Source organism: Solanum tuberosum, unplaced genomic scaffold (genome assembly GCF_000226075.1).
Source record: "Solanum tuberosum cultivar DM 1-3 516 R44 unplaced genomic scaffold, SolTub_3.0 scf00819, whole genome shotgun sequence".
NCBI classification, from domain to species: domain Eukaryota; kingdom Viridiplantae; phylum Streptophyta; class Magnoliopsida; order Solanales; family Solanaceae; genus Solanum; species Solanum tuberosum.
In genome coordinates, this window is record NW_006239779.1 from 39,640 (window position 1) to 66,851 (window position 27,212).

The 27,212-nt window shown below is 30.4% G+C and overlaps 3 protein-coding genes and 1 long non-coding RNA gene across 4 annotated transcripts; 3 read left to right on the plus strand and 1 right to left on the minus strand.

Annotated features, from left to right (window-relative positions):
• The first annotated feature begins 2,298 nt into the window (after positions 1–2,298).
• LOC102581971 (uncharacterized) lies at positions 2,299–4,688 on the plus strand. Its single transcript, XM_006367630.1, has 3 exons — positions 2,299–2,982; positions 3,722–4,261; positions 4,590–4,688. The coding sequence occupies exons 1-3, from the start codon at positions 2,299–2,301 to the stop codon at positions 4,686–4,688; spliced, it is 1,323 nt and encodes a 440-aa protein (XP_006367692.1).
• Positions 4,689–9,329: 4,641 nt separating this feature from the next.
• LOC107059150 (uncharacterized) lies at positions 9,330–25,940 on the plus strand. The gene is made up of 3 exons (XR_001472521.1): positions 9,330–9,366; positions 14,593–14,596; positions 25,929–25,940. It is a non-coding gene; the product is annotated as an uncharacterized lncRNA (long non-coding RNA).
• Positions 17,255–19,644, plus strand: LOC107059148 (uncharacterized). The gene is made up of 3 exons (XM_015305585.1): positions 17,255–18,084; positions 18,224–18,763; positions 19,459–19,644. The coding sequence occupies exons 1-3, from the start codon at positions 17,275–17,277 to the stop codon at positions 19,555–19,557; spliced, it is 1,449 nt and encodes a 482-aa protein (XP_015161071.1). The 5' UTR covers positions 17,255–17,274; the 3' UTR covers positions 19,558–19,644.
• Positions 22,403–26,713, minus strand: LOC107059149 (uncharacterized). The gene is made up of 3 exons (XM_015305586.1): positions 25,876–26,713; positions 25,053–25,592; positions 22,403–22,617 (listed from the first exon to the last, which is right to left on the minus strand). The coding sequence occupies exons 1-3, from the start codon at positions 26,671–26,673 to the stop codon at positions 22,519–22,521; spliced, it is 1,437 nt and encodes a 478-aa protein (XP_015161072.1). The 5' UTR covers positions 26,674–26,713; the 3' UTR covers positions 22,403–22,518.
• Between the last annotated feature and the right edge of the window lie 499 nt (positions 26,714–27,212).

Below are 27,212 nucleotides of genomic sequence, written 5' to 3' on the forward strand. Positions count from 1 at the left end.
AATAATAATAATAATAACAATAATAACAATAATAATTATAATAATAAATAATACAAAAATCTACGGTTACAAAAGTTGTTTCAAAAATGCATTAATTTTAATTCTAGACAGAAAATAAAAACGCATCCAACTAAATAGGGAAAAAATGTATTCAACTAAATATTATTAAATTTTTGAATTTTGGATTTGAATGGGAAGTTACGATTCATCTTTTAAAATTTGAATTAAAAACTAACTCTATTTTAGATAAAGCCGAATTTTAATCTATTATTTATTTTCTATATAAAATAATTTTTCCATCAAACTTCTTATTTTATTCTCTAAATTCTTTTGCACCTATTCTTCAATCCTTCAATCAAGTTTTTTTTTGTTCAATCTTCAATCATGTTCGTTCATTGGTTATACATTATTCATGGAGGTAACACAAATATATATGTGCTCAATTTGCTTATCAATAAAACTTTAACATGAGGTTTTTTTTTTTTTGGTTCATATTATTCATGGAGGCAACACTTAAATAAATATATATGTGCTCAATTTGCTTACCAATCAGACTTTAATATGATTTGATTTGATTATAATCTATCAATAATTTGTGTTATTTATTAGAAAAGTTTTTATGCATGGTAAATTATTTTATTGGAATTTATGATTGTCATGAAATGATTTTACATATATATTGGACGCTAATTTCCTTTTTCTGATTGTAGGTTGCTTAGTCAAACAAATAACTTTTATAATGAGATTAAAAATTTACTTTCAGATAAATTTATTTCTGGACAATCAATAAACTTTGAGGACAACAATCTGGAATCAAACAATAGAAGAAGCATTAGCCATTATACTTATAAATTGAATCTTATAATTCCATCTATACAAATTCATATTAGTATATTCAACTTTATAACTATTCTTCATTATTTTTAAATTTATAAACCGTTTTTACAATTTACCAATTATTAGTTATTTTGAATTTGAAGGTATTGCAAGATAATTGAATACAATTTTAAAAGTGGGTTTAATTTAATGAGTTTGAGTTCTAGATAACTACTCAACAAGATTGTTCTATCGCTTTATTAAGTTATGGATTTATTTGGATAATAATATTTGTATTCTTATCATATTTATAGGCAAAAAATTATTAATATATTGATAAAAACAATTCCTATAGAATTTACTGAATCATAAAATATTAATTTACGAATAACGTATAACATATTTTAAAAATATTCATTTGATTTGTGCAAATCATTTCTATTTTATTGATATATTGATAAAAACAAATCCTATAGAATTTACCGAACCATAAAATATTAATTTACGAACAACATATTTTTAAAATATTCATTTGATTTGTGCAAAACATTTCTATTTTAGATATTTAGGGTTGAAAGTGGATTAAAATTTTAAATTGTGACAGTGTTTTAATGTCATTATTTATATTTAGACACATAAATCATGTTTTGGATTGATTGTTACCAATAAATGTTCTCCCTAGCTCTTTGTTAAAATTGTTATACAAAGGATGAAGGAATATGAATTCAATAATCCTATTATTATTTATTTATTGAGAAACAATATAGTAGATGAAAATTTTAAAGTTAATATGATTTAATATCCTCCTATTAATAGGTAATACACTAAATTAAAAGATTCAAATTAATAGTAAACAAATGCATATAAAAGGATTTTTAAAAAATGCACACAAAAGGATAATATGGATTATGTGAGGATATTTGTGATTTTTATTAATTTGTAAATAAATAAAGTAAATAATTTTATAATTATAATTATTGTTAAAAAATTTAGTAAATGAACTAAGTTTATATATTGTATTGTTTTTATATAGAGATAGTGTGAGGTAGTTATTTATTCGGAGAAGCATTTCAATTAGTTATTTATACAATTTATCAAAATTATGATATAATCCGCGCAACGCGCGGGCACGTATACTAGTTAAAGAAAATAGGATGGAAATTCTTGTTTTTAGATGTATACTAACATAACATCAATACTTAGTAAAAGGTACAAAAGGTTGGCTTTCAAAAGTCAAAATGAATTAGTGAAAGCCAATGAAATAAATATTTATTTATTTCCTTTGTTTTTTTATGGGGTTTGGATGGGGGGGGGGGGGGGTGTTATTACTCATTGCCTAATTGAAAAGTTAAAATGAGCATTGGTTCACTTGTTTTCATTCTACAATTCTCAACTTCTCTCTACTCAAACATGTCTAAACAAGACAAATTCAATGTCCTTAGCATTTGTAAAAAAATGCTAATTTGTTGTTTATTCTTATACATGTGCGCCATTATCTTTCTCAATAACTCTAATTTTTTATCTACTTCTCAAACAAGAACATCATCCAAAATTGTTGCACAAACCAACATTAGTCACCTTGTTTTTGGACTTTTAGGCAATGAAAGAGCATGGCATCATAGAAAACACTATGTTGAAGCATGGTGGAGACCAAATGTTACAAGAGGACATATTTTTCTAGATGTTCCTCCTAGAGGTGATCTCCTTCCATGGTCCTTAAATTCACCTCCTTATCGAATATCCGATGATGTTCGAAAACTTGTTAGGGAAACAAATCATGTTGATCCAAGAGTTTTAAGAATGGTTCATGGGATTATGGAAGTGGTTAGACAGGCACATGAAGGGGTAAGATGGGTAATTTTGGGGGACGATGATACTATATTTTTTGTTGATAATATGGTTGATATTCTTGCACAATATGATCATACGAAGTATTATTATTTTGGTGGACATTCGGAATTTATATTGTCAAATTATTGGTACTCATTTCATCAAGGTTTTGGTGGAGCTGGAATTATATTGAGTTATCCTTTGGCTAGAGAATTTGCTCACAATGTGATGTCTTGCTTAAAGAGGTATGCTCATTTGAAATCGTCTGATCGAACAACAATGGTTTGTGTTGCTGACCTTGGAGTAAATCTTACCCCTCTTCAGGGTATTCATCAGGTATCTTCATAATACATAAACGTTATGATCTTTAACTTGGCCTCGTCGTCTAACTTTAGATCTGCACAAGTTGGCACTTAAACTTGTATAGAGTTGAACAAGTAGACACATACGTCATACTTGACAATTCACATCCTATATGACGTCCTACGTACATTAAGTCATATAGGAAGAGTGTGTCTACTTGGCCTGACGACCTATGTATTATATATGCTCTTTTTTTTGTGTGGGGGGATTTGACTTATCTACCCTGATAATTGCTTTATTTTTCAGGTAATTATTTATATTTTTACTTAGTAACTCTGATTTTCTTGTAGTTGAATAAATAGTGTAAAAATTACTTTTACTTTGTCAATGTACAAAATTAAATTCTTTTTATTCTAAAAAGCAAGAGAATTAATACTCCATTACTAAAGCCACCTACTTACCCTCCCAACACACTGAAGAATAAAAAGGTCAAAGAAATGAACAATATTTAGCCAAGTAATTAAGTGCCGTGGCAAACAAATAATATTTCAAATAAAGCAAATTTTAAGTCTCCATTTCTGCTATATTAAAAACTTTCCTTATATTAAATGAATTTAACAAAAACAAATTATATGCATATATAAAGCATTTATTATTGGGTGAGGAAAGTCTTATCAACTATTGTACAAATTACTTTGAGTGTACTTTTCTCTTTTCCCTAAATGCTACATACTACTAGCTAATTAATACTTTCATATTTATACCTTTGTAGATTGATCTTCGTGGTGATATATCTGGATTTCTATCGTATCATCCAAAGTCTCTATTAACGTCCCTTCACCATTATGATACGGTTGACCCAATATTTCCCTCTATGACTCGTGCCCAAGCAGGTTCCCACCTCCTTAAAGCTGCATTCTACGATCAATCGCGCATGTTACAACAAACTATATGCCACCATAGGTCTAAAAGTTGGACATTTTCAGTTTCTTGGGGATACTCAGCTCATATTTATGAGAAAATTATGCCTAGAAGTTGGATACAACGACCTATTGTAACATTTAGAACATGGCAAAGAAGTTCTAGCCAACCACAATATATGTTTGATGTTAGGGGTCCTTCTTGGAATCCTTGTGAAGCTCCTCATGTATTTTTCTTCAAGTCCGTTGAGAAAACTCAAAGGGGTGAAATCATTACAACGTATAGTAGAGGATGGCCTCGAGGGATAGGAGCTTGTTTGTCTTCTGGAAATTTTTCTGCAGAGTATGTTTCTGAAATTTATGTTTACTCACCAGCAATAAAACGTATCCAGGTAACATTTTCCACATCCATAATCTCTCATAAGTGTCTCTATGAATTAAACTTTTGTACGCTGACACTATAAAAATAATAATTTACTATTAGGATTTAGGTCTCCTAAAAGATAATTATAGAAAAATTCTAATAGTTATGAATGCACTTATTGCAACTCGACTAATACACACTTTGTTATTAGTAAAGACAATTGAAGTGAAACATTTACGTCTTTAGGAAAAACCCAAATTACATTTTGCATCTTCTAAATCAACCAAATATTGAAAGTCAACAACTCGACTTTTGTATTTTTATTAACTTTTTTGTCTTTTTTATGTCTTTTTCAGATCGATAAATGTGAATGTTGTGACGTAATCCATGAGGAAGGATCGATTAAGGCTGATATCAAATATAGAGAGTGTAAGATAAATGAGTTAATAGCTTGATTGATTCATTAAGTCATTGTCTAAGGATTTGTATCATGATCCAAGCCAACTGCATGGAGGAAGAAGAGGCCACAATGGCTATGTTTTAAATGATTCAATTAAGAAAATAATTGATGTAGTAGAGATATAAAATTTCAAATATGACAAGTGTCGCAAATCTAAATATGCACTTAACGAACATGATAAAGGAAGGATATGTTGTCCTAAAATTAAGCACACAAATAAATCTATTCTCTTGAAAAATGAGCCCAAAATCGTAGCCAGTTAATAATTTCAATAAATACTTCTTTTTTTTAAATTAAGCACAAAATTATGAGTAGTTAATAATCTCAAATCTGATGCAAAATGTAATAAGAAAATTTATTTCTGATAATAATAAAAATTATCTATATATATATATATATATATATATTGATATAAAATCTTGTTTAGTTATAGGGAGTAAACAATTCAATAATTAATTAAACCTTTGTGGCTAGTTAGTGGTCAATCATAACATTTTTTTTTTCTTATTCAACTCCAACCACCAAGGATACAATCAGAATATTTACTTGTTGGCATCTAAAGAGAAATTAGAAAAAATGTGTGAATCAATGAGGTAATGATTGGGGCAATCATTGTTAATTAGTGAAGAAATTGGAAATATGATTTTAAAATGAACTTAATTCATGTTATACCATCTAGTTTTGATATGATCGGAAATTCTTTTTATACAGAAAATGATAAAAAAAAAAGTGTCTTTCAGTTATAATAAACGAATTGGTCTAGCTTTTCCTTAATGAAATGGATTGCACAAAAAAGTCTTAAAACGAGATGCTAAAGTGTTGACTAGTCTATATTATCTCGAATACTTAGGAAAAGTAACTACATTGTGATTATAAAGACGACTATCATAATCCATGCAAACAGTGTGTCCCCTCCTTTTGAATGTGAAATGTGATTATGTGAACATAACACCTTATTACTTCACATTTTTTTCAGTATATTAATTATTAACTATGTGCTCTTTCTACCTTTTAACTTATTATAAATCGCGTTAAGAAAGTCAACGCCAAAATAATTGTGAGAAAAACAGTTTTAAACTTGTGAAGGAAAATATTAGTCAGTAATTCGAAATGCATAATTATTGGTTCATTACTTTCTGGCGGCACAAGTGGTGACACTAATTTCTTTGTATCTATAGCATTCTAAAAATTAGGAGGTATAGTCTAGATTAATAGAGAAATGAAGAGTTTGATAGTTGAAAATATAATGTGAAAATAATTATAAGTTTAAATTCAAATGTCAAGAGATCGTAGAATTGGTAATTGGGTAAAAATTGTATTATATTTTAAAGAAAATTTTAGTAAGGGAGAGGATTACAAAATGAAGAATCGAACCCAGAATAATAAAGTAAAATTTTATATAGTCGATCAACCAATTAAACTATTAATATTTCCAAAAATTGGGTACGTAATTTATATTTTGAACTCTAGGATAATTACAAGAGAATGTTGTAGAATATATATATATAGAGATAGAGTGTCCACACTATGTGTAGCCCTACATATCTAGATGTGGAACAAGGGTGCTTTAACGGGCTACTATGAAATAAAACAGTTAGGGCGGAGTTGAAGTGGAGTCAAAAACTAAAGTAGAAGATTTCACTGAACTCAATAATTTTAATGTAAATTATGTATTTATCTTAAGAAATTTATTAAAATTTATAAAAAAATATTTATTTAAAATCCTTCAAATTAGAAGAGTTAGAATTCTAAAATCATAAATTGTAAATACTTGTTTTACCTCTGGTTAAGGAAAGCAACCAGAAATGACTGCAAAAATCAATCACTCATTTGTTGATAATATATAATTATACATATTGACCAACTTTTTGTCATTTGTATCAAATTAAAATATTCACAAATTAGTAAAAACAGAAATCGTCTCATTCTAAAATAATCACCTTTAAGAATGCGGAATATAATTAAATGGGATTGAAATCCATATCAATTGAGTCTGAAAAGAACAACTTTGTAACTCTAGGATTACCTAACTAGTCCCTCCTCACTTTTAAATGTTCTCTTTGAATTTTGCAACCCATTAAGAAATATTCTATCTGTCCAATAATAGTTGTTCACTATTGACTTGACACAGAAATTAAGAAACTAGACACAACATGATAAACTATTCATTACTCCCTTTGTCCAACAATACTTGTCCACTATTGACTTTGCATACTTCTTAAGAAACTATAAATAAAAGGATAATATTACTATATCACCCTTTAAATATAATATATATAATATCTTGAAAAATGTAATAGGAAAATGACTACAATTAGTGATAAGGGTAAACTAGGAACTAAGTGTAAAATTATCCATTGATTTCATAAAGTGGACATGTATTGTTGGACATTCTAAAATAGTATAGTGGACAACAATTGTTGGACGGAGGGAGTAATTTTATAAGCTGGACAAGTATTGTTGAACATCCCAAAATAGTATAGTGGACAAATAAAGATGGACTGAAGGAATTATGATTAATACAAGTATTAGACTATAATATCCATATTACATAATGTTTTAGTATTAGATCCTAAAAATGATTTAGGATATAAGTAACTAATGCGAGAAGTGTAAAATATGGAGGAAAAAGTTGTCTTTTCCTAATATGTTAAAAGGAACATGTAAAAATAAAATATATTTTGAAATAGTTAACAGGACAAAGTAATTACTTTGAGTAAATTAGCACACTAATAATGAAAACAACTACTTAATTTATTTCAAGGATTAATCATTTTGAAGGCTAAAGAACAAGACTAGAATGAATACACTTGAAAGAAAGATCAAAACCATTGAAAGAAGTGTAAACTCCACAATGGGAGTCGCCTAACCAAAAGGGTGAATCGTCCAGATGGCATGACCATGCCCAAAGTGACAATGTTCACAACTGAAGATAATCGAGGCGGGTCGGTGAATCAAAAGTGAAACGGCAACTCACCGAAATTGAAAGGCAAACAAGATGATCATTGCCAAAGGTAATAGGACTTGGATGATAAATGAAGGCTTAAAGGCGAACAAAGACGGTAATCAGTGATCTGCCAGATGTGAAAGACAGGCTTGTACGAGTTTGCCAACTGCGGTTCAAATACTTGAAGCCCGAAGCAAATGAAAGGCAGGCTAAGGAACTGACGATGATCCACCGATCAGTCTCGTCGAGTTGTTCACTTACTAAATTTGGGCCAAATTTTAGAAAACTATAAATATCCCAAAGTAGAGAGAATATCGGAGTTCTTCGAGAGAGTTTTTGGACAGAGTTGGAATAGAGTATTTTTGAGAGATTTGTGTATGACATATTTCACCTTGTGAAGAACATCTTTAGTTTTGGGGGTTTTTTCAATTTTTAATTTTGTAATTGACAATTGGAAGTTGAAATCAAAGTGGGTGTTGATTATAATTGCTTAATTTCATCATATTCATGGTTGCTATCATGATAGATATAATTTCTTTACTTTTTGTGATATGTGGCTTAAACTCCAAGTCTAGGGGTGCAATTATGGGGTTGACTATTGATTTAATGTAGTGGTATTGTGTTTTACTCTGTTTTATTATTGTTCCATGGATTTAGGCTCATTAGCATGGGGTTAACTTATGGATTAAGGTTGCAAACTCAATCCTAATTTCGATCTCAGATTGATGCTCGAAAGAGATCGATTGGAGTGGGTAATTAGTTTGATACCTGCAATTTAGGTTTGATTTCTATAGTTTGCTTGATAGAGGGATTATGATTCAGATCTATTTTTCCCTAAATATGCTCGAAAGAGAGATATCGTTGTTGACACCCAATTTTGGACCTCCACAATATAGATTAATCATCGAGTTTCTTCAATTTCAAACGAGTTAAAATAATTAGTTTTATAAAAAAATTTAAAAAAAAAATATAGTTTGCAAGTTATTTTAAATAGTTTTGTGACTTTTTATAATTTTTAGATAATATATATGTTTTACATAATTACGTATATAATTAGTATATCTTATGAATATTCGAAAATCGTCTAAAAAAAGATTTTAATTTTACTTAATTAGTTGGTTAATTGGTTTAGTTAGTTAATAACTATATTTTTTGAGTTATTAGTCTATAATTAAGTTAATTATTTTTATTTCGTTAAAATTAAGAAGCTCGTTAATTAATCAATATTAATTTATCTTGTTTGAGTGCCAGCCGAATTCACCGACTAATTCCAATTGGCCTTAATTAAACTCAAAGGGCCATATCTTAATTTGGAATATAGCCATTTCCCTTCCACCTCTTCCAATTCTTTTATGGTCAATTTGGGGCCTTTGCTTACCTTTTCAGCAGTCCATATTCAATAGCTGCAATTCCAATTCAATGCCCATTTTCCTCTATTCCCAGCCAACCCATTTTTGCCTTCATCAGCCCACTTATTTCATATAACCGACCCAATCCCAATTCCCAAACCCAGTCCACCAACATACAATACAGCAGCGTGCAACAACAACACACCAGGCGACCCCAGCGAGTCTTCTTCCCCAGATGCGACCAGAAACCCAGAAACGTGCAGCCCAACGCGTGTCTCCCCGTCCCTCTCCCCTTATCCTCTCGTACGAACAATGTACTGTAGTCGTCTAGGTGGAGCAATCTCCGCACCTCAAGCGTCCTTGTTCCGAATCGGATGGTCATGGTTCTCAATCCGTTGAGGATTGTACGATTCGGTACAAAATCCGAGCTGTCCAACCTTATCTTGAAGGACTTTGGAAATTCAAATTTCGAAGGGGAGCCATCCAAATTCACCCGATTTTCCCCCTTTCAATTCGATTCTCCCCCTATAAATAGTCTCTTTTATTCACTGTTTGAGGGGGGATTTTTGAATTAAAAAAAATAGAGAAAGGTTAGACGGAAAGAACAAAATACATACAAATATTTGTAGGAAAATAGCTTAAGAGAGTACAGCGGTTCAAGGTTGGATTTCTCTTGGAGTCTGCTTTGTCATGCACCGTTTAGAGTTCGTTAGAGCTAATTTGTGGCCTCGGAAAGCTCTCATCCCACTCGTTTTCTCGGTTCGCTGCTCCGAAAGAGGTAGCATCCTTGTCTCTTATCTCTTATTTATTTATTTATTGTTTCACTCGAATGGTATATGTTGTGCTTTGATTCTATCTGCGTAGTTATTTTAGGATTTCGTGAATGGCTTGTAAGATTGTTATACATCTTAGCATTGTTTGAATGTGAGCCAAAAACTGATATGGGACCAATCAATGTGGCGTTGTTATTCTTTTTGTTTTTTTTAGAAGTCTTTTTCCTTTCATCATATGGTTATAACTTTGGTCATTCTTGACATTTGAGAGATCATTCATGTTGGCTACCTTGACCACATATGTATTGTACATCATGCTTTGCCCTTGTTCTTTTTTTGTACATGATATTACTTCATTGATTATGGACATAACAACTTGTTCTTTCAACTCTTGGGCCATTTTGTTGTCTTGAATGACTTACTGACTCTTTGTTTTATTTTAAATTCAACAAGTTAGTTTACATTGTTTTTTCTCCTTCTGCTATCATTTAAAGCTATCCAGTTATCATTCATCTGTGTTTTCTATGAGTGCTTAATTTTATTTATTAAATTCAGACCATGAAGTTCTTTATCTCGATCTACTTAAATCTTAAATGGCTCATGCCTTGGCTGCCTAGTTTTGTTCGAATTTTGTCTAGAAAGAAGTTTTGTATTGCTCGGTAAAAAGAGAGTATAGTTTTATTCCCTCATAAATGAGAATGAAGGGCAGTAGCATGATATTCCCTGTGGTATGTCCCCTGATGAACAAATTTAATCAATTACCTAGGTGTAATTATCTTTTCTTAAATAGCTTGTCATTAGCGGTTTCTTAAAGAGTTGGGTGACTTGATTTCATTTGTATTTTCTACCTCTCTGTTGGTTAAGCAAGGTTCATTTAGTTAAATTTATGTTTCCTTATGAATGATTCCCAGATTCCATTTATTTGTTTCTGTTTTTTTTTTGTTGAATTATTTTGTTAATTCCCTTCTTTTCATTTTGCCACATGTGACACCATCCGAGTCCATTGGACTCCATCCTCGCATTGAGTCAAATTTCATCGAGTCAGCCTTCCGATGTTGAAGAGTGAAATGGAGTTGACGTATAGGTGTTCGGAGCAGATTTACGGGATTGTATACACTAGTATACATCTAGTGTATGCGAAAAGGGGAAAATGGGCCTAAAAGCTCTAAATTCCAAAAAATTGTATTTTGTTATTATTGGGCCTAAGCTTACTTAGTTATTATGTTCATTATTTTGTTAGAATTTAGGACAGGTGAAAAATTGGGCCTAAGGCCCAAAGAAAAATATTTCTTTTATGTTAGTATAGGACAGGTGCAGGTGACTCAAATGGGCCCAAATATCGGCCCAGGCGGACAGGAAAATCAGATTTGGGACCAAGTCTCTTTCCCTATTCATTTTTACTATGTTTATTTACTTGTTAATATTTGTTGTTAATCTTAAGGTCGAAAATATTCAGATCCCCGAAAGACACCCATTTTGAATTAATTACTTAACTAAATTACTCATCTTTCACTTGACTTAAAAAAAAAAAATAAGTTTATGAAATACTTCAATTAGATAATATTTCATTATTTTTTCATTAAAATGGTCTCAACTATAAAGTAGTTCGATTTTGCAATTCAAGATAAGTTAAAAATATTTTAGCCAAATAACTAATTGCCAGATAACCGTATATTAGCGGGCATTTCGGGTGCTTTAAATCCCTTCCTGAAATGCTAATAAGAACCTCGAACCCCTTTACAAGTTTTCACTAGATTCCTGTTTTAGTCTAGTGGAAAATAATAGTTTTTTTTTCTTCTTGATTTTTTCTTAAAAATCAAGTGGCGACTCTAAAATCAAGTCCAAAATATATTTTAAATAAAACAATCGTAAGGTAATGGGTTGTTTTGGTATTCACATAGATGAGAACGAAAGGAGATTCTATGAACTGATTCTATGAGATCAAAAGGAGATTCGTGTCATTGAAGAAAACTCAGTATATCCATGATTGTTTAGCACTATTGAGTAACATAATTACCCCTATGTGACATCGATTCCAATTCTCGCACCCCTAGATTATTTGTTAATTACTTGAAGTTTAGTTTAATTGTTGCATTTGATACTATAAACTCTTTTAGTAAATTTAGTGGAATCATCCACCCATTTGTCTTAGCCTATACTAAAATGAACAAGTCCATATTCTTGATTTCTTAGTTGCATTCTTAGCATTATATCATTCCTTGTGGGATTCGACCCCGACTCTTAATTGTATATTTTTATTGACAATAACCGTTACTCTTCAAATTTGTTTATGAGAGTAGTTTGAGCGTTATCAATTACAAATGATACAGTTTTTGGATTATGGATCGTACACACAGCCATAAGAAGAATCTAATTTTACCAAGGATATGAATTTCCCATATCCATTTATAGTCCTTGAGGGGAGATAATCTTATTAAGTGAGGACATGGTAAGAGAATTAATTCTTGATTTCATGTTATCGAAATTGGAAGCTATTTTCTTTCTTTGAGTATTATTATTAAATACTATATAATAACGCTTGTCGAGTTGATCAAGCAATCAGGTTTTGTAACACACCTTCATGCAGCTCGAGGCCTTATATTTAGTCGGACGAGTTGAAACGATGTATTTTCGTAATTTATATGAAGCATGAATGTAATGATGAACTCATTCCACATTAGGAATAGTTAGAATGACTCTTGAGTGTGAAAGCAATATTTCATTAAGAAGTGAATGATCTGGAGTGCACGGATCTATGTTATGATACATTAATTTGCAAAAACTTCTCATTTTATTTGGACATGTCTAAGTTAACGTACTAGCTTCTTTACTAATACTAATGAATGAATGGATCGAGCTAGCTCTTCTTTAATGAAAAGAATTGCATAGGGAAGTTCTAGAATGCAAAGCTAAAGTGTCGATTAGTTTATCTTGACTTATATACTTAGGAAAAGTAACTGTATTATAATAAAGAGGCTAAATGGTCTGGTGGACCCTTGTACTTGTACCCGTTTGTATTGTGAACCCTTCTACTTACCCCTTTGTCATCTGAACCCCCGAACTCATTTAAACTCAACATGTTGAACCCTTTCAACTCATGGTGACTCTCAATCGCGCTGATGTCACATTCCATGTAAGATAAATTTTGCCACATCATTTTTTATTTTTATAATAATTTCTTTTTGGACAAACAATCATAAAGTTTTGATTCAAACTTAAAAATAATAATTAATTATTCTTCTAAATTAAAATTTGGGTCTCCCTACATCATCTGCCATTTTCACTGTGAAAAGACCCAATCGCCGGAGAAATTTGTCGCTGCCACCACTCCTCTTGCCGGCGAGACCGCAAATACTCTCTCTCTCATCTGTCTCCATCTTCATCGCACATTTTCACCATTTTTCTTACCTCATCCTTCTCCAACCTCCACAAATCCAAACACCATAAGCCGCCACACCAGCTCCTTGCCCCTCTCCACTGTCTTCTTTTTTTCGTACCATCAATGACTCCTGCGAACCACCAGGGACCCCCGTCGACCGGAGAAAGTCATGGCTGCCGTCGTTGCCATTTTTGCCGGCGAAATCACATATACTTTCTCCCTCACTATCTTCATCTCCACCGCACACCATCACTATTTTTATTTCCTCCTCCAATCTCCACAAAAACAACAACCTAAAGCCACCGCACCACCAGATCTGGCCAAAAAACCTCTTCACCACCATGACCGCACCCCACCTCGTTCTCCTCTCCACTAGCCAGTGTCGCCTCTCTCTCACGCCACTGCGATTCAGTGGTCTCCGGCGAGAGCTGATCCGATTTCTCCTCCTCACGGTGAATCAGTCGCCAAGAACTGCTAAATAGGTGTTTTTTTTTTGCAACAAAACTTATTTTCAAATATTGGAGTCACTTAATAGTACAAAGCAAAGACAGTCGTCACATAGAAATACAGCCCAAAACCTCGACGGACAAAATAAAAATGGCTACCGTAAGTTAACAAATAGTATATTTTTGCCCAAAGAAAAAAAAGAACAAAATTTCAAGCTGAAAAAAGGTGTGAGCATTTCTCCCAATTAAATCCATTCTCAAAAATTAAAAAGAGACTGCCACAAAGAACATTCAGCGGATTGCTAAACCTTGCTAAATAGGTGTTGGAAAATTGTGAAGAAGAAAATAAAAAGTTTGTTCAAGCGTGAGAATGGCCAAAAAGGAGGGGATAGTGAGGGAAGAAGAAATGACTTCTTAATTAATTGCTGAAAAAAGTGGGTCGTTGGGTGAAGAAGAAAGGTTTCAATTTTCTTTTTTATGTTTATTATTTTACTCTTTTAATTTAAATATTTTTTAAAATTTAAATATGATGTTCACTTGCCTTAATAGGCGTGTGGTCTCACTCTCTTGCCAACTCAACCATATTAATGCCACATAGGCATGGTCAACGGTCAGAGGGGTTTGATATATTGTGTTTTATTAAATGTAAGGGTTCAGATGACAAAGGGGTAAGTTGAAGGGTTCACAATACAAACGGGTACAAGTATAGGTGTCCACCAGACCATTTTGCCTAATAAAGACGATGTCACACCAAGATAAAAAGATATTTTTGCTTAGAAAAATAATAAAGATAAGAGGCAGTAGTTCTTCTATGATCAATCTCGTTCCTTTTTTGAATGTGAATGTGAACATAACACCTTATTACTCCACATTTTTTCACTATATATTAATTAATTAATAACTATGAGTTCCTCCACCTTTTAACTTATTATAAATCACACGTTAATTAAGAAAGTCAACGCCAGAATAACCTCAATCCTTCCATTGTGAGAAAAGTAGTTTTAGACTTGTGAAGGAAGATATTAATCAGTAATTCGAAATGCATAATTATTGGTTCATTACTTTGTGGTGACACTAATTTCTTTGTATCTAAAGCATTCTAGGAATTAGAAGGTCTATTGTATAGATCACAACACAATTGTTTTATCCTTGGTCTAGATTAATAGAGAAATGAAGAGTTTGATAGTTGAAAATATGATGTGAGAATAATTAAAGGTTTAAATTCAAATGTCAAGAGATCATAGAAATTGGTAATTGGATAAAAAAAATTGGGAGTGGGGGAGAGGATTATCACATGGAGAATCAGACTCAAAATAATAAAGTCAAATTTTAGATAATCGATCAATCAACTAAACTACTAATATTTTCCGTAATTAGGTAACTATATTTTAAAGTACTCTAGGATAATTACAAGAGAATGTTGTAGAATATATAGAGTGTGTCCATACTATGTGTAGCCCTACATATCTAGTAGGGAATAGGGGTGCTTTAATGGGCTACTATGAAATAAAACGGTAAGGGCGGAGTCGGAGTCGGAGACTAAAGTAGATGGATTCAAATGGAACTTAGTAATTTTAATTTAAATTAAGTATTTATCTTAAGAAATTTATTTAAAATGTATAAAATTTATTAATTTAAAATCCTTCAAATTAAAAGAAATAGAATTCTAAAATCATAAACAATTTTGAATACTTGGTCTACCTCTCATTAAGGAAAGCAACCATAAATGACTACAAAACTAATCATTCATTTGTTGATGATATATGCTATAAATATTGACCAACTTTTTGTTATTTGTATCGATTTAAAATATTCACAAATTAGTGAAACAGAAATCGTCTCATTCTAAATTAAAATCACCTTTAAGGTGGACAAATATTGTTGGACATCCCAAAATAGTATAGTGGACAAATAAAGATGGACAGAAGGAATAATGATTAATACGAGTATAGACTATAATATACATATTACATACTGTTTTACACTATGGTTGGATCATTGTTACCTATTGTTTCATAATGTACTGTATTGTATTGTACTCTATTGTACAGTACTATATGGTAGATACAATGTTTGGCTAGACTGTATTGTTTGTTAATGTTTAATAACATTTTTATTGTTTGGTTTGACTGTATCGTACTGTATTATAATTTATAAATTTACTAAAATATCCTTAATTATTCTAGAGTAGGAGGTTTGACTAGAATTAAATAATCTAGGGTAAAGGGTAAAATAGTATTATGAAATATTATGTAAGGATATAATTGGAAAAAGAAATTAAGTAACAATGGGAACACACCAAATCAGTTGTTCCATAAAATGGGGGTTGCATTGTTACGTAACAATGAAATTTAACAATACAATACATTTTAAGTAACAATCAAAACAAACATTGTAGGTATGGTAACTATACAATACAATATAATGGGTAACAATGATCCAAACAGAGTGTTAGTATTAGATCTTGAAAAATGATTTAGGATATAAATAACTAATGTGGGAAGTGTTAAATATGGAGGAAAAAGTTGTTTTCTCCTAATATGTTAAAAGGAACAACTAAAAATAAAAATATATTTTTGAAATAATTAACAAGCAAAAGTGAACGGATCAAGTAATTGCTTTGAGTAAATTAGCACACTAATAATCAAAACAACTACTTAATTTATTTCAAGGATTAGTCATTTTGAAGCTATTCTCTATATTATTCTATGAATTGGAGTTGCTAGATAACTTAGAGATGCAATTCCTAAAAATTCCTTGTGGTAAACTTAAAGAGATAGTAGACTTTGTTTAATTTAAAGATTATAGCACATGAGTTGAGAATCCATGAAGCAACCTTTACATAGAATATCTTGATAAGAAAAGGTATAAGCTGACTTCATTTGTCACTCTTAAATTATTTTAAAGTTAGACAAATTTTTGAAGTTAAATGTTCCACTAAATAATTATTTTCAAATATTTAAAGTAATAAAATTAAATAGAAATAGATATTACTACTTGTAGCAAACTCTTGACATTTAAGACATGGAATAAAAAACATACAATACTAGTCCTTTTCGCCTCAAATAATTTATTAAAATGGTACATTACAACGCAAAATATTAACATTATCAGGTCACATAAAAGATAAGTATTTGTAAGTGAAACTAATTAATTATCATAATAAAATAGCAGTAACTTGTTGTAAGTGAAACTAATTAATTATCATAATAAAATAGCAGTAACTTGTTATAACAAGTTAATTATTATATTTGATGATGTGCAAAAAAAAATGATCATTACTCTATCAATAATTAAGTTAAACCATGTCACAAATACTAAGAAAATTGGGATTAAACATACAAAAGTACTTTGGCTTTACAAAGTCAAACCATGTTTAAATAAAATTAACAACAACAATATTTTAATTAGTCAAAGAATTTGTAGAAAGCAAAAGTGGCAAATTTTGTTAGGACATACAAATCATTGTTAACTTCCAAATGAAAAAGAGTTTTTCTATTGTGTGTGTGTGTGGGGGGGGGGGGGGAGAGGGGCGGGGGGGGAGCGGGTCCGAGGGGGGGGGTGGAGATGGACTCATCCCTTAAAACCTTGTAAAGGGAAAATAACTCATACTATAAGAATCAAATGATCATTGATTCATTTGTTTCAATTCCATAGTTCTCTCTACTCAATATTCTCTCAAACAATATGTCTAAATTTGACAACTCCAATGTCCTTAGCATTTGCAAAACAGTCCTAATTTGTGGTCTAGTCTTATATGTGACAACCATCATAGTTTTCAATGACTCTAATTGTCCATCATCTGATCTTTCGTCTTCATTAAAATTCACAAATTTACCTTCTTATGATTCTCAAACAAGTACATCATCAAATGTTGCACAATCCAAAAGTTCCACTAACATTAGTCACCTTCTTTTTGGTCTTTTAGGGTCACAAAAAGCATGGCACCATAGAAAATCATATATTGAATCATGGTGGAGACCAAATGTTACAAAAGGATATCTTTTACTAGATGTTCCTCCTCAAGGTGATCTTCTTCCATGGTCTTTAAATTCACCTCCTTATAAAATATCAGATGATGTTCCAAAACTTGTTGATGAGACCAAACATGTCGATGCAACGGTTCTAAGGTTGGTTCATGGGATAATGGAGGTGTTTAGAGAGGAATATGAAGGTGTAAGATGGCTAGTTATGGGAGATGATGATTCAATATTTTTCTTGGATAATATGGTTGATATTCTTGCACAATATGATCATACGAAATATTATTATTTTGGAGGACATTCGGAATTTATATTATCAAATTATTGGTACTCATTTAATCAAGGTTTTGGTGGTGCTGGCTTTATATTGAGTTATCCTTTGGCTAAAGCATTGGCAAGAGATATGATGTCTTGTTTAAAGAGATATGCTCATTTGAATGCTGCTGATAAAACAACAATGACTTGCATTGCTGATATTGGTGTCAATCTTTCTCCTCTTTTAGGTGTTCATCAGGTAAAAACGTTGTTTTTGTTTTGCTAAATGTGAAAATAAATATAAAAAAGGCGCTTTTAAGCCAGTCAAACTAGCTTAGAAGTTTGTGAAAATGTCATACTTTTTGACAAGTATTAATTCTTGGAAATTTGAATTGCAGATTGATTTACGTGGTGATCTATCAGGATTTCTATCATCTCATCCAAAGTCTCTATTAATGTCACTTCATCATTTTGACATGGTTGACCCAATTTTTCCCTCTATGGATCGTGCACAATCAGGGTATCATCTCCTAAATGCTGCAAATTATGATCAATCACGAATGTTACAACAAACAATTTGTCACAAAAGGTCTACTAGTTGGACATTTTCAATTTCATGGGGATACTCAGCACATATTTATGAGAAAATTATGCCTAGAAGTTGGTTACAAAATCCAATTGAAACATTCAAGACATGGGGAAGAAGTCCTAAGCCACCACATTACATGTTTGATACTAGGAGACCTTCGTGGGATCCTTGTGAAGCTCCTCATGTTTTTTTCTTTAAGTCTGTTGAGAGAACTCCAAGAAATGAAATTCTTACTACCTATGTTAGAGCATGGCCTCGAGGGATTGGAAATTGTTCGTTTACTGGAAATTATTCTGCAGAGTATGTATCAGAAATCCATGTTTACTCACCAGCAACAAAACGTATTGAGGTAATGGTTTTTTTTAACTTTTTCTCACTAATTTCTATATAAGTTTAACTAGAAAGATTAATTGAGAGTTACTCAAAATACATATAGTTAAAAATGCAATCAGATAATGAAGGAATAAGTAAACAATTTTTTAGAGAATTTTATATATAGATAGAATATATTCTAAAATTGACCAACTCTGATCCCATATGGCATCATCTAAGTTTTATATATTTTTTATAAGTTCTCTTCTGCAACAATGTCATGACTTTTTTTAATTAAGTCAATGGCTTATAAATTAATCTTTTGAACAATTCCTAAGTGAATAGCTATAAGTTGAAGAAAACTAATAACTTGCAACTTATGTCCTGATTAAACTTAAAACACATTAATTATTATTTTTTGTGATTTTTTTTTTTTTTTGACGTTGTTGATTATTCTCATATAAAAAAATTAGCTAAGATACATCTCCTTTCGTATGTGCTTCTATTTTTTCTGTATAATTTTGTTTTGTAAATTCTAAATTAATTACATTTAAAAGGTGGAATTAGGTATACCCTATATATATTTAATTCATAAAATAAGGGGTTTGTACATCGTGTTAAGGACTAAACTTTCTTTTGTTTGGTTTTAGTGCTCTTTTCGTGCATAAACAACATGTAGCATTAATTAAAAGTCAACCAATCACAATTTTTTTCATATTTTTTTTTTTTCAGATCGATAGATGTGAATGTTGTGACGTAATTCATGAGGCTGGATCGAATAAGGCTGATATCAAGTATAGGGAATGTAAGGAAGATGAGATAATAGCTTGATAAATTCATCAAGTTATTATATGTGCATTTATGCCGATATTTTTTCTTCTTAATTATCTATAGCGATAATTGTTGTGTATTTAATTCAAAATTGCTGAAAAAATGTGTAACACACATAAATTTGTAGCATATATACATGATTTATAAGGAATTTCAAGAAATTCTATTTTGATTTACATTGAAAGGAACACACATTATTTTAATAAATAAAGTATTTGTCAAACTTAGAATATTAACGAAAATAACTGAGTCTTTATTTTCCATAAACAAATAAATAGAAGAAAAATATTAATAAAAGAATGTATCAAAGTAAAATATTTGTCATCCCATTTTTCTAAGGAGACAATAGCCATATAGCTGGTGTTTTGGTACACTCATCAAAATTCAAAACTAGGGCACTAAATAGATGGATCGGATTGAATTTGTGACGTGTTAAAATGAAATGAGTTAATAAATGAATGGATTATTGATTACATATATTTAAAAACTTGGATTGAAATAAGGTAAAAGTTAGGTCATAACTCAACACGTCCAACTCTTTCTAAGTTTTTTAAATACTTTATTTATTTTCTTATAATTTGTTTGAGTACCTAATAAAAAAAAATCAACTGATATAAAGTTTCGCACATGTCAATTTGAACTGCATATTCGTCCAGTTTAATTAAAAAAAAGGGAATTTTCATAAATAAGTATAGTTTTGACCATAATTATGAATAGCAACCATAATTTGCCTAAATACAATTCGTAGCAACAGTTTTAGAGAGAGATAGGAGATCGGGATCGAGCTAGAGAGATATATATTAAAAGAGTGAACCGAAGATACAACTTACATCTAAGGAAACATAGATACGTAGATCACATATATACAATCTCATATATATATCTCTCAAATCCCACTCGCTTTTGTTCTCTCTTTCCCAAACTTGCACACAGATACACGCATTGGCTTTGAAACTGAAACATAGATACACATACAGTGTATCACTTCTAAAATAAATACACAAACGCAAAAAAATATCAATACAATGTTTGAATATTGTATAACCCCTAAAGTAAATATAATTTTTTTTAATAATAGTTGTATCAATTATTATTTTTCGATACACCGATACAATCTGATAATGGTTTTATCATTTATTCTGTTATCAAACAACTTTTTTGATAAATAGATACAATTAATTATATATATATATATATATATTTTTATTTTTTTTTCTGATACATAAATACAATTAATTGTATCAATTTAAGAAGAAAAGAAAATTCAAAATAAATATTGAACGACAAATCAAAAATTTCAAATAAAAAATTATATATACAAGTTTACATCAATTTGGTCCCAATTAGCCTCAAGCGAAGCATCGAACACATGTGTATGCTACTTGACAATAGGGGTGTGCAAAAATCGATTTAACCAATAAATCGAACCCAAAAAACACTATTGGTTTATTGATATTGGGTTATTGGGCTAACGGTTTTTAAACGGTTTTGCAAAAATTTTTATTGGGTTATTGGTTCGGTTTCCGGTTTTATGATTTTTGTTAATGGTTAAACCGATAACCCAATAAGAGTATACTAAATTTACTAGTCTTATTGTTAATGGTTAAGCGATTGTTACTTTCACATTTTTTCCTTTGAATGTGTCTAGTGTCTAAACTTGTAAGAAAAATGATTGTTACTTTTATGATTATTACTTTCATGCCAACTACTGGAAAAATCATATGGTTTATATGAAAATTTTCTTATCGTGCATATAATATATATGAGTATTTTCTTATTGGTTAAACCGAAAATCGAACCGTTAAGTATCATAAACCGATTAACCAAAAACCGATAAGAAATATGTTATTGGTTTGGTTATTGGTTTGACGTATTTACAAACCGAAAACCGATAAACCCGAACCAATAACACATAAAACCGAACCGAACCGACCGATGCGCACCCCTACTTGACAACCTTTTTAGCGCACAACGTATAATATTTTTTCATATTGAAGCGTCGATTCAATTTTTATAGCTTATAAAAAAAAGTTTCTTAGAAAGATTAAAGAATATAAAAAAAAAATCCCATAAAACAAGAGAATTTGTAGTCTTTCCATTCGAGTAATGATAAATGGCCAAAAAAATTGGTCAGAATTTGGCCAGAAATTTAAAAAGTCTATAATATCCTTTATATTTTAAAATAAACTGTTTTTTTTTTTCATTTTTTAACTAAAAGGGTAAAAATATTCAAAAAAATAAAATAACATAGTGTGAAATATGTTATTTTACCATTCTGGCCGAAAGGAATTTTCCTTTTTGTATAAGCTTGTCACCTTAGTTAGCAAACATATTTGATTACATAATCCATAGCCGCTACAATTTACTTCAAATCAGATAGGGAATATAAATCGCACCAGGCAAATAGTGGCTGCAAATCACGTAGGGAATGTAAACCGCACTAGGCAAGTGTTATGCAATAGACTCGAATGTAAACCGCACTAGGCAAGTGCTATGCAACATACTCGACTCAAAAGACATTAAGGGAGGATCGATCCCGGATCATCCGTGTGAATGACTATCCTCCAAATTAACTGATCCATCCCGAAGCACCCCTTCATTTTCTGTGGCTATATATATGAACCAAAAATTCTTCTATTCCAAGATATACCAACAATTTGGTTATGGAAATCCTTTTTGTATGCCACGTTTATTTTACAACCAACTATGTATATTTTCTCTAAATTTAATATTTTTTTTCTTCACTTGAAATTGTACAGTTTTTAATTTCAAGCTTTGCTTCAATTTTTCTTTAATTAAAAAATGAAGATCCCAAGTGGGTTGTTCATCAAAAAAATTTAAAAAAATGAATACATTCTTTTGAACATATTCAAATATGTATTAATTTGAGTTATTTAAGATATTAGAAAATTTAGGTGAAAAATGAGAAAATAAAATCAACATTAACGTAGTATTAATCGATCAAGCTATTATCTCATCTTCCTTGCACTCCCTATACTTGACCTCCGCCTTATTGGATCCATCCTTGTGAACGATGTCACAACATTCACATCTATCAATCTGGAAAAAAGATTAAAATAACAAGAAATTAAAATAAATAAAACTATATAATTATAGAGATGATTTTTGTAACTTAATTACTATCGAGAATTTTATATTTTCCTTTTAACCCATATTTATGTATAAACATTGTGTATACACTAGTATACACTTTATACAAGATTGATATACTATGTATAATGATGGGTTATATTATGTAAATATTTTCAACCCCCCCCTATCACCACCACCACCACCAAATAAAATCTCACAGGTTTCAACCTAAGAGCATTCACAAATGATAAAAGAAAATTAATGTAATTTTGCTAATAAGATCTAATTAGGTGTAATTTCAACCAAGGATTTGAAAATACAGCTAATGAATTAAATAACTTGTTAAGAGTATAATCATATTTATTTTTATGAAATGAGCTGTTTCCTACTCACGAATTACATAATTATCTTTGTTGTCCCAAAATTATCAAGCGATGCATAGAGTCATGTTCTATACTACTTTATATGTCTCAATTTATGTAATACTTTCAATTATTAAGAGTTAATTTGATTAATTTTTTAAGATAAATTGCATTAAATCAATTCTATATTTTAAAATTAAAATTTAGATATTTAAAAATTATATGAAAATTATTATAAGTTGCAATTTTTTTTATGTCAGTATAAAAAAAATACATTTAAAAATATTAATCAAATTTCACATAATTTAATTATCAAGAAGCAAAAAGTGTCATATAAGTTAGCACAAGAGAGTAGTAGTTTGGACGGCTAAAAGAATTAGCTAACATATACTATAAGATGGATAAACTTAGTACATTTGGAGCCAATCTTTTGTCTTAATTATGAAAGTCATAATTTATCATGATTAGTTTTTTTTTTTTTAAACCACGTTAAATGATGTTGATGCAATTCCAAATGGTCTAAGGAATCTTTAATTACAGAAAATTAAAGTCCTTATCAAACTAATACTATTTTTTATTTGGCATGACCTATTTTTAAAACATACACAAGTAGACAAGCTAATACTATAATTTATTTATTTATTTCACTTAACAATGTTTCTTTTACAATATAATATATATTCGAACATGTTAGGGAGATAATCACAGAATATGTCTGTCATTTATGAAAAAGTTGTGTTCTAATATTTCTTTATGAAAAAACATCAACATATATCGATGAAATCCATGCAAATTATTTTTTTCATTTTCAAAGCAATTATAGAATCCTTTTGGATTAGCTAATTAAAAATAGTTGATAAGCAGATATAAAAGTGTTGAAAGCACCCTCAGATGTTGAAATTGATTTTATAAATAAGCAATAAAGTGTTTAAATAAAATTATTGAAACCAAACTAAACAACTATTGCTTTTAGTTAAGCATTTTTCTACTAAAATGACTGAAATATAAATTTAAAATTCAAAAATAAAATTATATTAAAAAGGATGGATGATGAAAATAGAATAAATAGACAACTAAAAGTTATGTTTTCGAAAGAGCATTTTGGAAATTACAAAATATATATTAAAGAATAAAATCATAAAAGGTTTGGTCTAACCAAAAATATTTATAAGCTATAAAACTAAATCATAAATTAGAGGTGACTAACTTATGGTTGTTGGATGATTTTTGAGAGTAAACACTTGACTTATAAGCACTTTTATGTCATAAAAATGTATTTATAAACTAATTGACCAATTTATAAGTTTAATCGGATATACTTATAGCGAATAGAAAATATCCGATTAAAAAAAAGGGTCAAGGCAAGGGAGCTAGACTAGCACTTACAAGACAAAGAGTGGCATGCTATACTAAAGTAGAATGAAAGTACCTCCCAAAAATTCTACATACTATGGGATTCCTAAGTATAGAATAGTCCATTTCAACTTTCTTGACAAATAGCACATATCATTGCTTAGTTTCTATTTATCATGGGGTATCATATTTGATTATCAATAGTAATTTGTACCCCAATTCTTAAAAATTATTGAATGTTTATCCATTTCGAAATAATTTCAGATGTGTGATGTCTAAAGTTAGGTTTGACAAAGCTAAACTTTATAAAGTTTAGATATTTCTGCCTCAAGTTCAACTTTATGTCCGAACTTCAAGCCATATGAAATTTCAAACCTATCTAAAGTTATTCTGAAGTAGAAAACTTGCAAATTTATATATACGAGTATGGCTTAAAGTCCCAATATCGAGTATATGTGCACTCTTAGTTAAGAATACTAAAAGGATTTTTTCTTTTTGCACACAAATTTAGTCCATTGAACTAACGGGGACGTTATTTAAATAGTAATCTCAAAAAAGGCTATTTAATTTGAATGAACTATTTTTTTTTTAAAAAAAAACATATCTTATCGTAAAACTAATATATACTACTCCTATATATATATTGAGAATTTATGAGGATAGGAAAAGGAAATGAAAAATCATTACCTGAATACGTTTTATTGCAGGTGAGTAAACATGAATTTCAGAAACATACTCTGCAGAATGATTTCCAGCGAACAAACAAACTCCTATCCCTCGAGGCCATGCTCTAGTATATGTTGTAAGAATTTCATTTCTTGGTGTTCTCTCAACGGACTTGAAGAAAAATACATGAGGAGCTTCACAAGGATCCCTGGAAGGACTTCTGACATCAAACATATAACGTGGTGGATTAGGACTTTTTTGCCATGGTTTAAATGTTTCAATTGGTCTTTGTATCCAACTTCTAGGCATAATTTTCTCATAAATATGAGCTGAATATCCCCAAGAAACTGAAAATGTCCAACTTTTAGACCTATGGTGACATATAGTTTGTTGCAACATGCGTGATTGATCATATTGTGCAGCATTTTGAAGGTGGAATATTGATTGTGCACGATCCATAGAGGGAAATATTGGGTCAACCATGTCAAAATGGTGAAGAGACATTAGTAGAGATTTTGGATGGGATGATAGAAATCCTGATAAATCACCACGTAAATCAATCTGCAAGATAATAAACAAATATTAATAAAGAAAAAGTAAAAATACCCAAAAAAAATCAAGAATTTTTAGTCATTTAGCTATACAACGTAATTTTTCAGTAAAAGAGTATCAGATGACAATTGACACTCCTTGGATACACCCGCCACTAGAGGTAGCATGTTATATTGTTAAGTGTAACCGCGATAATCTCATTCTTTACCCTAAGAGGGGCCAACCCCCATTTTTTTCTATTTCTACTTATGATATTTGACTTGTACGCATATTATATGGTTAACTTAATTACCTGATGAATGCCTTGAAGAGGAGATAGATTGACACCAATATCAGCAATACAAGTCATTGTTGTTCTATCAGCAGCATTCAAATAAGCATATCTCTTCAAACAAGACATCATATCTCTTGCCAATGCTTTAGCCAAAGGATAACTCAATATAATTCCAGCTCCACCAAAAGCTTGATTAAATGAGAACCAATAATTCGATAATATAAATTCCGAATGTCCTCCAAAATAATAATATTTCGTATGATCATATTGTGCAAGAATACCAACCATATTATCCACGAAAAATATTGAATCATCGTCTCCCATAACTAGCCATCTTACACCTTCATGTCCCTCTCTAAACACCTCCATTATCCCATGAACCAACCTTAGAACCGTTGCATCGACATGTTTGGTCTCATTAACAAGTTTTGGAACATCATCTGATATTTTATAAGGAGGTGAATTTATAGACCATGGGATAAGATCATCACCTTGAGGAGGAACATCTAGTAAAAGATATCCTTTTGTAATATTTGGTCTCCACCATGATTCAATATATGATTTTCTATGGTGCCATGCTTTTTGTGACCCTAAAAGTCCAAAAAGAAGGTGGTTAATGTTAGTGGAACTTTTGGATTGTGCAACATTTGGTTGTGAACTAAAAGGTGTCCATTTCAATCTAAAAGAAGAGAAAAGTTCAGAAGATGGACAATTAGAGTCACCAAAAAAGATAATAAAGCTTAAGTATAGAACTAAACCAAGAATTAACATTGTTTTGGAAATGCTAATCAGTTTAGATTTGTCACATGTAGACATGTTTGAGAGAATACTAGGTGGAGAAGAAGAAGGGAAAATAGTGAGCATATACTCATGTGGTTCTATGGCATGAATTATGTGTTATATATATTGGCAAGTTTTAAATAGAAAAACAATTCTAACTTAATTAGTTCATAATTTGACCACGGTTGTGATGAGATAGGTGAGATCTCTCGACTCTTAATTAGATGTCTCAAGTTCAATTCCTGTTAATGGAAATAATCCTATTGGGAGCATCACAAATATGGGCCTTACCATATGCGAATCCAGAATTTAGTTCGACTCTAATGCAGATACAAAGCACCAACTTATAAAAAGGTACTTAGATGACAAAGTATGGGGAAGATACTGTCATATACGAATTCAAAATCTAATCGGACTCCAAAATGAATACTCTAATGCCTAAATAAAAAGGTAGATGACAAAGGTAATTTACACAATCATTTTGTTTTGGAACCTAATAGTTTGTCTTAATGTATTTGTCTTATTGGCTTTCGACGAACTCTATGAGCTAAACATGTAAAACAAACTTTAGTATA